The sequence below is a fragment of the Akebia trifoliata genome, chromosome 5 (assembly GCF_017979445.1).
Source record: "Akebia trifoliata isolate Shusen 1 chromosome 5, ASM1797944v1, whole genome shotgun sequence".
NCBI lineage: Eukaryota > Viridiplantae > Streptophyta > Magnoliopsida > Ranunculales > Lardizabalaceae > Akebia > Akebia trifoliata.
Window position 1 is genome coordinate 35,762,736 of NC_141379.1, and position 16,367 is coordinate 35,779,102.

Here is a 16,367-nt window from a genome sequence, read left to right on the forward strand (position 1 = left end):
AGGCTCTCCTGGACAAGTGGCTTTGGAGATTCGAGAAAGAATGAGATAACTTTGGTTGGAATAGTGAAGAGGCTTGGTTGGAATAGTGAAGAGGCTAGAGGGATTTACGGGTGTAGTGTGTGGAGAGGCATTCTGAAGGGTGTCGATAAGTTCGAAAGGGAGATAAGATTCAAAGTTGGGATGGGGGACAGGGTTAGATTTTGGGAGGATTTATGGTGCGGAACTTCATCTCTGTCTACTCCATTTCCATCCCTGTACGCTTGCTCTTTGAAAAAACATAATTCAGTAAGGCAGTGTTTGATTCGGGACGGGATCATGGACTCTTGGGATCTGGGATTTAGGAGGAATTTTAATGATTGGGAATTGACGGAGGTTACATCTCTTCTATATCTTTTTAATTCGATCCAATTCAGAGAGAACGAGTAGGATAGAAGGGAATGGTTCAAGACTAAGGATAAGAAGTTCTTTGTCAAGTCTTGCTATTATTGCTTGATGCCATCGGGTGAGATTTTTTTCTCTCCATCTCTCATTTGATCTACGCTAATTCCTTCTAAGGTATCTTTCTTTTTATGACTAGCTTCTTTGGGTAGAATCCTCACCTTGGATAATTTGACCTATCAAGATGGATTACTCCAAATTTTTGCTATCTTTATTCTAGGGATGGGGAGTCTGTCAACCGCATTCTTATTCATTGTCCTTTTTCTCGCGTTATTTGGATGTTCTTCTTATCTTGTTTCCAAGTGGATTGGATCCTTCCTTTATCTTTTTTTGCGCTTCTAAAGGGTTAGAGTTTCAATATCTTCTATTCTAGAAAGAGGTTTCTCTGAACTATCTTTCCTTTCGCCATTACTTGGGGTCTTTGGAGAGAGCGCAACAACATGATTTTCCATAATAAGGAGAGCTCGTCTCACACCGTGATCTTGAAGATTTTGGATTTCTCTTCCTTTGGTCAAAGATGAGTAAAGACTAGGGAGTAAGGTTATAAGATTTTGTATTTAATTGGGATACCATTTGTGAATTGTAGCCCCTCGCCGAGCGTGTTTTTACTTACTTTTTTCTTCTTTCCTTGTTGCTTTTCTTTCTCGTTGTTAGGGGGTTACCTCAGCCTCCTATTCTCCTTTTCTTCATTAATATAATTTATATTTATCAAAAAAAAAAAAAATGATCCTTAAAAATAGAACCATTACTATCTCTAGGAAATCTATGTTTTTCCTCACATCTCAGCTGTCTATTTAAAGGAGACTTAAAAAAAAAATGAAAAAGAAATTACCTAGTGAATAGAGAGTTCTACAGACCCAAGGAAAAAAGGGTCAAGTATCTCAAGAGTGTCAGTAATAACAGCAGTATTGGATATGAATATGATAATGAGGTCATTGTTACCTTGGTTGTTTCTTGAAATTTCCTTGAAAGGCATCAATTTATGTTCAATAGATGTGCCTTCTTCAGTGGATGGATGCAATCTTCTACAGAAACATCAAATTCATGATATATTAATTTGATTTGTGACTTTTAAATGCATGTAGTTAAGTTATATGTTGCAGACTACATCTGCTTGAGGTTGATGGGGCTCCATCTGCTGCTGTGGTAAATTTTGACTTATCAATACTGTATAACAAGCTTGGACCATACACGATCAAAGACGGGGGCCTCAGATTGTTAAAAAACAGAAACATTGCCTTGCAATAAAGGGATAAACCAGTCCTGAAATCTGTAGATCGACTAGCCACTTCATTCAAAATCACACTCTCTTACATGAGGAGACCTTGAACAACTACTTTCTGGGGGTATTAATCAATTGGGCAGCCATCCCCATCCCCATCCCCATGAATAACTGACATCTTTAACAACCAGAATCCCCTTTACAAATCACAACCATATGTTCTACAGAATTTACAGTCTAACCATTGAGAAAGGAGAATCAACACATCAGTGGTTTGGACTTTTTGGATTGAATCAGTTATTCATTTAGAATATTTCCCAAGGGCGCCAGTTTACTTGATAGCCCGTTGCATGTGTGCCACAAGTAGCTACAGACAATATGAATGAATTTCCTTTCTGTCAGCTCATCCCAGTCCAGTTATACCTTTTAAGAGCAATGTTATTTAAGTTCAGATAACTTATTAATGTCCACAGTCGAAGAGAGAAGATTCATTCTTCCATGGTAGCACATCCAATGACAGCACCTCGAGCTGATGCACACATCGGTCTAGTTTCCCTCCACTTCAAAGGCACAACTTTCGGATCACAAATTCTCACCATATCCAACTTCACAATGTCAAACCTAAGAGCACCCGATTCATCCCACTTGAGAACCTTCCCTCCAACAACATATAAATCCTGCCCGAGTGCAGAAAATCCATAGCCAAAGGTCTCCAATGGACGGGTGTGGTCAGGGAGAATCACAGGAGGAACCGATCCTACAGTGCACCACTCCCCATAATCAGTTCCCCTGGTTTTGATGGAGCTCTCACCCCAATCAACAACAGTGTATACCCCGTCATCCCCCACCACTGTAACTGCAAATTGCATTGCCCTTGAGAAAGGCCATGTATCCTCCACTGTACACCAAGTTCTATCCGAAGGATTGAAAACCTTTGAGGTATCCTGGTAAGGCAGGCATACCTGGTCCCTCAAAACATGAAATCGGCCTTGATATGATAAGCCTATGCAGTCCATTTGTGGGGTGGGCATTGATGGCAGTTCCTCCCATCTGTAACTTCACTCAATTAAAACTGAAGTATGCAATTTTCCAAGTTCACAGAGAAAAAAGAAGAAATTTAAAAAATGGGACCAACATTTACAATAGTATGGAAAGAGTAACAGAGATGAATTAAAACAAAGATTTGCTGAATAAAGAAAAAGAAAATCAAACCCAGGGGCCAACAGCTAAATGAACAACACTATCAAGTAAACAAATTAGGGACACTTTATAACTTTGCTAACAGGTTGCATCATTCAATATTATGATGTCAAGTTGAATTTACATTGACAAATGTCCCTTCAGTTGTGAGAGTATGGGGATAAGTGCATGGAACAAGTTAACTGAGAGAACTGTGACAGATTCAAGAAAGAAGAGATTCACAATTCTAACAACTCTCAAGTGCATTTGCCGTCCTGAAAAGAATAGGGGTCTTGGGGTCTGCAATCTCAAACACATGAACCAAAAATTACTAGGCAAGCGGTTGTGGAGGTTTGGGGGTGAATGTTTTAGCTATCGCGGCAAAGTTTGGTGAGAGGTCGTCTGACTGGGAGAGTGGTCAGGTTCGGTTATCCTCTGGGTGTGGCGGGTGGAAGGGTAATCAAAAGGTCCTTCCATTGTTTCAAGTTAAGGTTAGGTTCCGATTTGGGAGTGGAGCCAATGTTTTGTTTTGGGAAGATCATTGGTGTGGTTCTCGTTGTCTCAAGGACCAATTCCCAGACTTTTTGGCCCTTCCCTTAAGAAAGGGGGTTCCTATTTCTGAGTTTCTGGTATGGTCAAATGGAGTAGCTCATACTTTGGTACGAGAAGAGCTTTTAATGATTGGGAGTTGGAGTTCATCTCTACACTAGCCAATACTCTTTATTCTTTGGTCATCAACCTGGAAGCCGAGGATACTAGAGTTTGGGAGCCTGAGAGGAGAGGCCATTTTTTGGTCCGTTCGTTTTATCACACCTTGTCTAGTAGGATGCCAATGAGGTTTCTAGTAGCAGAGGTGTGGGGGCCATCCATCCCATCCAAGACATCTTTCTTCATCTGCGTGGCGGTTCATAGGAAAATTCTCACGTTGGATAACATGATGAGGCAGGGTATCGTTTCTGTGAACTTCTGCAGTATGTTTAAAATGGTGGTGTACAAGATTATTTTCAAGGTTTTGGCAAACAGATTGAAAGAAGTTGTGAAGAAATTAATTGGCTTTGAGCAAGGTGCATTCCTTTGGGGAAGACAGATTTTAGATGGTGTGTTAATGGCAAATGAGTGTCTAGATTCTAGGATAAAGGATAAGAAGGTGGGGCTTTTGGGAAAAATTGGCATTCAAAAGGCTTATGATCATGTGAGTTGAGATTTTTTGGAGTATATGAAGTGCGTAACTTCGGTGTCTTTTTCAATCTTAGTCAATGGTAGTCCGGCAGGGTACTTTAGGAGCTCCAGGGGATTGAGACAGGGGGATCCGTTATCCCCATTTTTATTTCTTATTGTGATTAAGGCCTTGGGGAAACTGTTCAGGAGGGGGGTTGAAAGAGGGGGGTTATCTGGCTTCAGAGTAACCATTGAGGGTCTATTAATTTCGCATTTGCAATTCGCTGATGACACTATAGTGTTCCTAGATCCTTCTAGAGAACAACTGAGAGTTCTCAGGGTTTTATTATATTGCTTGGAAGCAATTTCAAGTTTACATATCAATCTTCAGAAAAGCAAAGTGTTTGGGGTTGGTGAGGTGCTGAACCTTCAAGTTTTAGCAGCTACTTTGGGGTGTAGTAGTGATTCGCTCCCTTCATCCTACTTAGGCTTACCGTTAGGAGCACCATATCGGAGTAAAAACATTTGGGAGGGAGTTATCGAGAAACTGGAAAAAAAATTGAGTACTTGACGGAGGTTACATTTCTTGGGACCTAGGCTTTAGGAGAAACTTCAATGATTGGGAATTGACGGAGGTTACATTTCTGCTACGTCTCCTTAATTCGATCCAATTCAGAGAGAATGAGCAGGACAGGAGAGAATGGCTCAAGGCTAAGTATAAGAAGTTTTCTGTCAAGTCTTTCTATAACTGTTTGCTTCTGTCATGTGAGGTTTCTTTCTCTCCATCTATAATTTGGTCTGCTCTTATTCCTTCTAAGGTGTCTTTCTTTGTATGGCTTGCCTCTTTGAGTAGAATCTTTACATTGGATAATTTGATCAGACGGAGGTGGGTCACTCCAAATTTTTGTTTACTTTGTTCGAGGGATGGGGAGTCTGTTAATCATATTCTTATACATTGTTCTTTCTCCCGTGTTATTTGGATGTTTTTTTTATCCCGTTTCCAGGTGGATTGGATTCTTCCTTTATCTTTTTTTGATCTTTTAAAGGGGTGTAGTTTCAATATTTTCTCTTTTAGAAAGAGGCATCTTTGGGCTATCCTTCCATCGGCCATTGCTTGGGGTCTTTGGAAAGAGCGCAACAACAGGGTATTTCATAGCAAGGAGAGCTCGTCCCACACAGTGATTTTAGAGATTATTGGCCTTCTGTTCCTTTGGTCAAAGATGAACAAAGCTTTTGAGGGAGTGTGCTTCCAAGATTTCTTGTTTAATTGGGAAACCATTTGTGATTAGCTTCCAACCGTGTAATTTTATTTTCTTTTTTCTTTTTGCTGGTTCTCTTGTCGTGTTGTTTGGGGGCTATCTCAGCCTCCCCCTCATCTTTTCTTCATTTATAAAATTTTATACTTATAAAAAAAAAAAATCATGTTTTCCTTCATTACGTGGTGGCTTCGAGAGTATGGGCCCACTTCTTTGGTTTGTTCGGTGTTATGGGGCGCTTACACAAGACTAGGTGGGCCTCAGATGGGTAAGGGTTTCTTAGCTTTTAAAAGAAGACTGTGGAACCTTGTTCCTTCGCTGTATGTTGGGGGGTGAGTGGGTTTACTTATCAAAAAATAAATAAAAATGGAAGTGGGTTTGTAATAGAACAGGAAATTTATAAGCTTTTCTGTTGTATTGCTCTCTTTGCCCTCGGGGTGGTCATCTTGGCCATTCCTTTTTTCAATAAAATCTGTTCATTTATCAAAGAAGAAAAAAAGACAACCCTCAAACTGAATATATAGCAACAGAATGCAGAGAACTTCATAAATAAGATCACTCTCAAATGGTTATTTCAAGTCAGAGGTTCTCTTAATACATTTTAACAAATATAAATACTTCTAGTTGCTACAGTCAATCCAATAAATAATTTCAGATTAGCTGGAGGGACAGGATTTGATGAACTGGCTGCAAATGGTTGGGATAAGTATGCTGACGATGATTAGGCTGAAGAAGCAGGTCTATTTCATTTAGTTAGGTGATTAATTAAGACTTTCACTTATGGGCTTAGAGCCTTAGACTCATAGCTCAGTTGGTTTGACGCATTGCAAAACAACTTTGAGGTTGTGGGTTCAAGTCCAGCTTACCCATCAAAAAACACTGAAGACTTTTGACTTAAGTAATAGAATGTTCATATTTTCAGTTTTTATAGTAGAATGTCTAAAATTTAATAGTTTAATTTTCGAACTCCCAGACACTGACAGAAAGCAAACATAAGGTAACAAAAAATGGACATTTACCAAGAAACAGTGGCAGTAACATCCATAATAAAATCACACAGTATGTAAAAGACAAAGCATAAATTGAAAGACACTGTACTCGAAAGCGGCTGTGTGATTTGACAGATTAGTTATTGAATCTAACCAAAGATGACACTAAATGAAGACCCAGATTAAAAAAAAAAAAATGAATAATGCTAAGTGACCTCAGGCTGGAACCTCATTTCGCACTTCATGACATGAAAGTGGACAGGAACCATAGATGCTTGAAGTGCAATATGAGGTTCCAGCTTGAGGTCACTCCAGGATGACTCATAAAAAATAAACACATGCATAGAACATACCGGTCCTCCAATGGATCATAAACTTCAGCAAGAGCAAGTCCTCTCGTGCTTGATGAGGTGCGCCCACCAGCTACATAAACCTTACCACGGACAACACTGCATGCAAAGTGGGACCTTGGATTTTGCATACTGGCTGCTCTATACCACTGTTTCTTGAATGGATCAAACACCATAACCTCATTTGTTATCAAAGCCCTCTGAAGGGGAAATAGTGGATCATGTGGTGCATAGGATCCACCAATCACAAGAAATCTACTACGCACACTAACACATGAAAATCCATAGTGGTGCCAGTTGGGATTGTCCCTCGGAATCTTCGGCAGAGGATGCCAGCTATCAGCATCAGGATCATAAGCAATCCACTGGGTGTTATTCCCTTCTGTGAGAACAAATAACCAATTCCCACACCATCCTTCCTTAGCTTTAATGCCAGAATAGTCAGAGCTGCGAAGGACATTTCTCCATCTTGTGGACACAGCTTCAAGCAGTCCATGATATCCATGTGAGATCTTTGCCAAACATCTAAAAGCCAAGTCGTCAGGCAATCCTGGAATTATGGCTTGATGCATGAATTTCCTGTTGGATAGGGTCCATAAGTTCATGGTACAGAAGAAACAAATCAAAACTTAAAAAGTAAACAATTAGAAAATCACGACAAGGAAAAATGCATTTTGTGGAGTGACAGGTCTGCAAGGTCATTTATTGAAATTTTGATTTATTGAAAAGTTGCAATTACGTAGTGACTTTTTCCTCCAATGATTAGATCATGATTTTTTCAATAAGTCATGACTTTTACGAACTTCACAATTAAATCATGAACTTTGCGATCAAAGCACCAGTAAGAGAAGATGACCTTGAAGACGTTGGTGACCATTTTACCAATGAGGTGTTAGATAATGAGGATAAAATTGAATTTAAGGATTTTGAGCGGTTGATGAATCCCAACTTGGACTCATGATTGTAATCATTTCATATTTTGAACGATACAAACCTTGAATGTGTTGTGGACATATGGGTTTTTATTTTTTTGTGTGTGGATGTATGGATAATGTCAATATGAAATTTGGTGATTTCCATTTTTCCCTATTTATCGAATTTTCCCTTGTTGGCTTATTCCCCAACCTTGACTTGGTGCTATACCTAGCAATGAAATAAACAACAAGAAAATTTCAAGACTATAAAAGTGCTAGAGAAAAACAAAGAAAGTGGTGACATAGAATATTAGATGTCCAATAATTAATGCAATAAGTTACGTAAAGATAGGGTGGGAAAGAAATTTACAAATTTAAAAGAGAACCAAGAAATTTAGACACACTCCTATGCAAAGTTGAGCACATTAAGTTAATGTAAAAAAAAAAAAAAATACTTCATAAATGATGTAGGACAAGTCATAGAAGAGTATAAGGAGTGACGGACAGGATCCAAAGAAGATGAATTGAAGGGCTAAATGCCACTTTTAATTTAAAAAATTGGTAACTTTGTGATCAAATTGATTGCTGATAAGTTTGGGTAATCTGGGATAAAGCTCCAAGAGTTCGGAATTGCGAAAGCAATTGCGGTTTTGTACTAGTTGTCATCAGCTTCAAACAAATTGATTACTGACAGAAATAATCGCAAGGTATAATTTAATTTTGTTTTATATGATTAGATTGAGAATTTTCAATTAGATCCACGATGCATCTTGCGTCACCTACATCTACTTTGTACAAGAGAACGAAGGAAATTTGGGGAGGCAATTTACAAAGTGAAGACTAAATAAAGTGTCTGGATCTAGAAGGAATTGCGAATCCAAATGAAAATAAGAAGGCTTACAAACTTCCGTAGAATTAAGGATGGAAACATGAAAAAAATTCAATATGAATGACTTCCAATACAAATGATGGTCCCATAAAAGATAAAACATACATGGGAAAACCCTATTTTTCTAGTTATCTAAGGTGTTAAAAAAAGACTTTGAAGACTAAAAAAAATGCCAAATGAAAGCAAAAAAGAAAAAAAAAAAGGCACTATGATAAACATTTACAAGAACAAGGGAGATGTATGAAATTTCACTAACTATTTTGGGTTCAAACTTATTAGTTACCTTATGAATTTTTTTTTTTTTTTTATCAGTATAATTTTGTTGATTAAAGATATAATGTACAAGGGGTAGTGGAGATGACCACCCATAAAAACTACAAACTAAGAGATACAAAACGTTTTTCACCTAAATACAAATTCCTCAAAGAAAACACCTTTAAACCCCAGGTAAAGTTTACACCAAAAAAATAACAGCCTGAAGATATTGATAATGATCTCCTGCAAAGATGATTCAACCCCTTGAAAAACTCCTTTGTTCCTCTCCAACTAAGTACCCCCAACACACTATACAAAGGGGAGAAACCTCCAAAGGAATTCCTTCCTACTAGAGAACAACAATCGATTCCAACCTTGGAAAAGGGACAAGATTGAAAAAAGGGATTGCCGAAAAAGAATCAAACAAGGCTAAGAAATGAGACCAAAGAAGCCAAGTGAAAGAGCAATGTAAGAAACAGTGGTTTACTGATTCACCATTTGCTTCCCAAAGGACAAAAATCTGGCAGAAACAATCCTTTTTTGATTAGATGATCAAACATGAGAAACAAGATGAACAAGAAAGAATTCTTCAAACATTGTTGGGAGGTCGTCTCGCAGGACTTCATGGAAGTCATTAAGGAGTTGCAAGACAAGAAGTGTTTGGATTCTAGTTTTAACAGTACTTTTGTGGCCCTAATCCCAAAGAGACTAGGGGCGGATAAGCTAGGAAATTTTAGACCCATTAACTTAGTGAGCTCGGTGTACAAGATAATATCTAAAGTCCTTGCTTCGCGTTTGAATGTAGTTCTTCCTAAGCTTATCGAAGACGAGCAAGGGGCTTTCATTAGGAGGAGACAAATTCTTGATGGAGTTTTGATGGCCAAGGAATACCTTGACTTGAGGATTAAGGACAAGAAAAATGGGATGATTGGGAAAATTGACTTGCAGAAGGCTTATGATCATGTGAGTTGGAATTTCTTAGAATACATGATAGGCAGGATGGGTTTTGGAGCAAAGTGGATTAGTTGGATTATGAAATGTGTTACAACAATGTCTTATTCGATTCTAATCAACGGGAGTCCGGTTGGTTTTTTTAGGGGCTTGAGAGGGTTGAGGCAGGGGGATCCGTTATCTCCATTTCTATTCCTTATAGTAGCAGAAGCCCTGGGTAGACTGTTTAGAAGAGCGGTCGAGTTAGGTAAGCTTTCGGGGTTTAAGGTGAATGATGTTCTATTAATCTCTCACTTACAATTTGCGGACGATACTCTGATTTTCTTGGAACATTCAAGGGATCAAGTGAGAGTATTGCGAGTTTTATTGTGTTACTTTGAGGCTATTTCAGGTTTACATATCAATTTGCAGAAAAGTAAGCTGTTTGGAGTAGGTAAAATGAATGACATGCATTTGATGGCTGCAACTTTGGGCTGTGGGTATGACACTTTACCCACGACCTATTTGGGATTACTGTTAGGAGCACCCTACAATAGTGTCAAAATTTGGGAAGGGGTGATTGAGAGACTGGAGAAGAGACTGAACACATGAAAGGCCAAATACCTTTCTAAAGGAATGAAAGTTACCTTGATCAAAAGCACCTTGACGGGTATCCCAGTGCACTTTCTTTCCCTTTTTACGCTTCCTAGGTCCGTTGAAAACAGGTTGGAAAAGCTCATGAGAAATTTTCTGTGGAATGATAAGAATAGTAAGAAGAAATATCATTTAGTTAGATGGAAAGTTATTTACACGCCCAAGAAGAACAGAGGTCTGGGGATTAGGAGTCTTAGACTAGTCAATAGAGCGCTTTTAGGAAAATGGTTTTGGAGGTTCAGCGAGGAAAGGGATAGTTTGTGAAGGAAGGTCATAATGGCTAAGTACGGGGAGAAGAGGCTAGGTTGGTATAGTGGTGAGATAAAACATTCGTATAGGTATAGCGTTTGGAAGGAGATTCTTTAGTGAGTGAGGATTTCGAGAGAGGGATTGGATTCAAAGTGGGCATGGGAGATAAAATCAGATTTTGGGAGGATAGTTGGTGAGGCACATTGCCTCTGGTAGCTCAATTTCTGTCATTGTACGCCTGTTCTTTGAAAAATAACCGCTTGATCCAACAATGTGTGATTCGCAACGAGTCTAACTCTACCTGAGACCTGGGGTTTAGGAGGAACTTCAATGATTGGGAGCTAACTGAGGTAACATTTTCCTTGATCTCTTACATTCGTTTCATCTCAACAAGAGCGAACAGGACAGGTGAGAATGGACTAGGGCTAAGGATGTGAGATTCTCTGTTAGATCCTTTCATAGGTCACTCATTCCTTTGGATGAGCGATCCTCCTCAAGATCCCTCATTTGGTCTAAATCAGTTCTTTCTAAAATCTGCTTTTTTGTTTGGTTGGTATCCCTTGGGAGGACTCTTACATTGGATAACTTGATTGCTCGGGGTTGGATCACTCCAAACTGTTATCCACTTTGTCTAGGAGACGGGGAATCTGTTGATCATATATTAATTTATTGCTCTTACTCTTATAATATTTGGTCATTTTTCCTTAATCTATTTCGAATCAATTGGGTCTTTCCTCGTACGTTCTCCTCGTTATTAGAAGAGTGGGACATTAATGTTTTTTTCATCCAGAAAAAGATTCCTTTGGGTGATGCTTCCATCGGTTATTGCTGGGAGGGTATGGACTGAGAGAAATAACAGGGTGTTCAATAGTAAGAGAAGAAGCTCTCACGGCGATTTTCTGGAGATCTTGGGCCTATTGTACCTTTGGTCAAAACAAAACATAGATTTTGCGGGGATAACTTTTGAAGACTTTGTTTTTAGATGGAACTCTTTTTGTGATCTTTGACTTTTTTCTTTTCCTTGCTTGGTTACTTTTTAGAGGCCATCTCGGCCTCCTTGTATTTTGTTTCCCCCTTTTTATTAATATATTACACTTGTCAAAAAAAAGAAAAAAGATATCGGGCACTAATTTGGTTTCATATCACGTACATCAACCACTGAGGCTATGGTGTTATAGGAGAAAGGAGGGTGAGGCATCTCCACATAGTGATTACAAGGTTTCTTTATGGCATGAGGTTACTTGATTCGAATAGTCGGAAACGTAATCGACAAAAAAAAAAAAATCTTCTAAGTTTTAAGAATTTGAAATAACTAATTCAAACATACCAAACTAAACAATAAATTGAGTGATTAGGGATCCTCTACACCTCAGGAAAAAAATCAACTAATTTTCACTAGATTTCTGGTAAACAAATTTTCATACAGCTTTCATCACAAACAAATCTCAGAATATTTCTTCAAAATTTCAAACTAAGTACAATATATTCCCCAAAATGAATGAATGTCAGAGACCAATTTCTCCGATGGTATTTCTTGCAGAAACACAAAATAATATAAAAAAAATCCAATTTCAAAACTCTATCGAAAGTATCCCATTTATGAATAATGGGATAGACTACTTAAGACACGAATTTTTTTTAAAAGACGACTCCGAACCGAGACCCATAATCTCCAAATCTAATTTCCAGTTTACACATTAAACAATTAGCCCTAGAATTCGAGAGATCTACAGAATTAGAAAAGAAACTGGACAATCTGCAGCCCTCAGAAAAGTTAAACCCATGAATACAACTTATAGATCTGACGATTCTGGTTTTGGATGAAATTAAAATCTCTAATTCGTTAAGGTATCAGAAGAAAGAGTTGGGAGAACTTACAGAGACAGGCGTGGAGTCTTCCTGCAAATGAAGATAATTTCGCTTCGACGATTTAAAAATTAAATACACGATAAACCATTATTCCTAAAAAAAAAATTGCCAGCTGTTCTTTTGGACAAAATAGTAATTAAACTGATTAGAGAAGTTTATTATATGGGCTTTTGTTAATGGTTAAGCTCCAGGCCCATATGAAAATGTTTTATTACCCATCATGGCTCATTTTTAATGATTATTATTAAATGAAAAAAGAGCAAGGTCCTACCGGGATTCGAACCCAGGTCGCTGGATTCAAAGTCCAGAGTGCTAACCACTACACCATAGAACCAGTGCTTGACTTTCTTCTAACAAATAATATTATGAATTGTGATAATCTGACTCCCCTACATAGCCAAAATATTATCCTTACGTGGCATGTGCTAGAACCATAAAATTTTCCTCTGGATTCACATTTGCGCATCTCCACGAATATGTGCAGTTGTGTATCCCAAGGTAGGTGGACCAGACCATTTAGTGACTAAACTTAGAATGTGCTTGTTAAGAAAAAGTTGGATATTTAACAACTGTCAAGTTGCTAAAGACGGGTATGTTTGATAAAGGAAAATTCACCAAAAGAATTGAATATTCAAGAGTTAAACTCTCGAATGTATCGTAGCTTTTGTGTTTGGTTATTATGAGAGTTCAACTTACCTCCTATGCTTCTTCCCCAAATTGGAAAGAGATCTTACCTCCATGGATGCTTTGCTCTGGTTCTCATTATTTATAGTTTACAGAGAGAGAGAGAGAGAGAGCGAGAAAGAGAGATTATTGTCTTTCATGAGTGTTTGCAAAATTCAAAAGATTAAAAATAAGGTTTGATAGTAGAGGACAGAGCATTGGATTGGATGTGGCTCAGGAAGAAGAAGAAGGGAGATGACTGGGGCTAGGGAAGAAAAAGGAGAGAGAGAGAAAGAGTACCTACGATGGAGAGCATGATTGTCGACGAATGTTCTCAACATCCTATTATACAAACATGCCATATTACCTATTTTTATTAGGTAAGACTTTAACTTATCTATTAGCTAATGCCTAAGGGTTGGAGAGATGGCCAAGACCATACCTCAGGAACCGTAAATCTTAAGTTGCGATCCTTCTTCCTTTTTGTGGGTGACTTTCACAGCTCCTCTAACTCTTTCCTTGAGTCTGGATATTTGATGATTCATACGACCACCCTGGAAATAGTTCCCTCCGACAAACAATTCGGTATTAATTACCACAAAGTAACAAATCTAAATAATTTGCAAGCTTGCATACGTTTTCCTTTTAAGAGGTGATATTTATAGGTCCTTTCACGTGGGCCTTTCCTAATTAGGCACCTTGCCTTTATGTATTCGAATATTTCCTTCCTTGACTTTCCCAACGGTTATAATTGAGCATGCAGACAATGATGTGTTCTCAGAAGTTTGTTTGTTTAATAACAAGAAAATGTAGTTGAGATTTACTTTTTCTGGATTACTTGGAATGGGATTTTATATTCTGCCTTACACTTTACATTTTGTTTGGACTGAAAGAAATGGAGAGAAGAGAAGATAAGAAAAAGGAATCAACTTTTTCTTCATTCCTTTTGTTTGAGAAGTTTAGTGAGGAGAAAAGAGAAAGTTAACAGAAAAAAAAAGTAGGAGAAAAGAAATTGTTCAATTTTTTTCTCCCCCAAAGAGAAAGTTCCTCCCCCGCCCCCCAGAATGTATCTTAGTGTGTGTTTGATAACACTTCTGAAATCTGAATGGAGGTGGTCCACCATTAATATTCAAACTTCAGATCTCTAAATCATGTTTGTTTAGTTTCAGATTTCAGAATAAGAACATAGTTTCAACGAAATAAAATCAGCGATAAAAAGTTGCTGGGGGAAGTTCTGAAATCTAAAAAATTAATTTATATCTATAATACCCTCCTAAAAATAACTATTTCTATCTATTATCCCTTATTTATAAAAATCCTTAAACCCTTACCTTTAATTTTTCTTCTTACCTCTCATTTTTCTTCTACATCTCCTTCCTGTCCAACTCGATTGTTAAGACCTACACAGGTATGTGCATCTACCATCACTCTATTGTTCTTCCTTGATTGATTAACAACATGTGAATCTAGTATTGAGAAAACCCCAAAATCAAACCTTAAACAAACAACCAAATAAAAAATTAAAACTTCAACAAAAACTCAAAAATCTCAAACAACTGACCGAACCTATTATGGAGAAATAGAATAAAAGTAGAAATTGAGTATTACCTTGTTTCTATTTTTTGTGTGTGGGTATCTCAATCCTTTGAAAGGATTTGAACGACTTGGTTGGTATAGAGACAAACTTCTCGATGAACAAAACTGTAGATCTCTTCTTGTGCATGTGGACATGGGATTTTCGTCATTTTGAAATATCCCTCCACTTTGGGGTGTTTTGGAGTCGTCACCATTCATTTTTGGTAAGGGGGTGTGAATGGTCACCCGATGTAACATTTTTCGAAAATCATGTCATTTTTTACTTTTGATGACTCTTGTATGAATAAAGTACATTTGATTCAAGGGTAAGGGGGTCCATTTATGGAGTAGGGAAGGTGTGAGGCACCTTACTCCATCCATCGTTGGTGGTAATCTCGGATTCGATCTTTTAAAATAAAAAGAAAAATAAAATAAAAAAGAGTCGATATGTGCCCTCAAGTATGAGGGGCTTTAATGTTAGTTCAAACCATTGAGGGCACCCTTATTGAAGAAGGGGCCATTTGGTGATTTAAAACATTGTAGTGCGTGCAAATGTGTAGAAAAGAGGGTGAGTAGAAGATGGGAGTTGAAGGGGTATTCTTTTGTCAAACCCACTTTGATCTAATCTTGATCTTCTTTGGTCTTCAAAGATGTACCCCTTGATGAGTCTTCTTTTTCTTTTCTTAATTTGTTTGAGAAAAGGTTGAGAGTTAAGAGTTATGAGATGAGTTGAGAGTTGATGGTGGTTAGAGAGTTGAGGTGAGTTGTGATTTTTTTTTGAGGTGTTCTTCTTAATTTTTCATTAGGGATTTAGAGTTGAGAATGAGGGGGATTTTATAGAGTTTGAGAGTTATTTTGAAGGGTAAAATTGGGTGAAATAAAGAAAAATGATAGAATGGTGTGGGGTTTAAGAGAGGGGTATGTGTAAATTGATAGGGATTGAAGGGTATTTGTGTAAGAAGGTTAAATGGGTGAGTTTTGACCCAAATGGTTTGGATCCTACCCAACCCATTTGGGTAGAGTGTTTAGTGAGATGAGATGATGGGTGTTTAAGATGGTGGTTGTGATTGAGTGGTGTTTGATTTAAGAAAATGAAGGATTTAAGAGAGTGGTTGATGATATTTTGGGAGGGTGAGGGAGATAATGCCATGTGTCAAAGTGGGTGAAAATGTAGGGTTGAGATGAGTTGATGAGAGAGGATAAGTGTTTGATTTGAGAAGAGGGGTGTAGGTTTAGGTTGTAGAGATGGGTTTGTACGTAATGATAATGGTAGATTAGGGAGAGATATGATGATGGTAGATTAAGGGGAGGTGTAGGTTGTACGTATTTGATTTGAAAGAATGGATAGGGTAGGTTAGGGGGGAGGTGTAGGTTGGAGGTGTGGGTAGATGATATTTAAAGAAAAGTAATGGGATAGTTAATTTTTTAGAGAAAGGTGATGGGAGTTGGTGGTTGGATGAGGGAGGTGAGAGGGGGTGATGACATGTGTTATACCTTGATGATATTGGGTGATTGGTTGTGGTGTTGGACTTGGGTAATGTGTTAGGTTGAGTTGAATGGGATTGGGTAATGGGTAGAATAAGAATGGGTTTAGGTTGAATTGAATGGGCTTGGGTATTGGGTAGAATAATGATGGGTTTGTGCTTACATTGGATTGAGCTTAAGAATGTAGGAGGGTGATGAGATGTTTGGGTCCATGGGCCACGTGAGTAGCCTTGGGCCGTTTATTGAAAATAGGATGACAAAATACATTGTATTTTTGTAGGTTTGGGCCTCG

At 38.0% G+C, this 16,367-nt stretch overlaps 1 protein-coding gene and 1 non-coding gene across 2 annotated transcripts; both read right to left on the minus strand.

The window, feature by feature from the left end:
* Nucleotides 1-1,605: 1,605 nt before the first annotated feature.
* Nucleotides 1,606-12,478, minus strand: LOC147402645 (Galactose oxidase/kelch repeat superfamily protein). Its single transcript, XM_086444377.1, has 3 exons — nt 12,362-12,478; nt 6,596-7,171; nt 1,606-2,710 (listed from the first exon to the last, which is right to left on the minus strand). Exons 2-3 carry the CDS (start codon nt 7,162-7,164, stop codon nt 2,149-2,151), a joined length of 1,131 nt encoding a protein of 376 aa, XP_086300503.1. The 5' UTR covers nt 7,165-7,171; nt 12,362-12,478; the 3' UTR covers nt 1,606-2,148.
* Nucleotides 12,479-12,614: 136 nt separating this feature from the next.
* Nucleotides 12,615-12,686, minus strand: TRNAQ-UUG (transfer RNA glutamine (anticodon UUG)). The gene has a single exon. It is a non-coding gene; the product is annotated as a tRNA-Gln (tRNA).
* Nucleotides 12,687-16,367: the final 3,681 nt, after the last annotated feature.

What these genes read in the sequence shown, in the direction of transcription:
- LOC147402645 (XM_086444377.1), bottom strand. Translation starts at nt 7,164, where the DNA reads ATGCATCAAGCCATAATTCCAGGATTGCCTGACGACTTGGCTTTTAGA. An exon ending in TATGATCCATTGGAGGACCG is followed by an intron (nt 2,711 to 6,595) that starts GTATGTTCTATG and finishes GTGAAGTTACAG; the next exon opens with ATGGGAGGAACTGCCATCAA.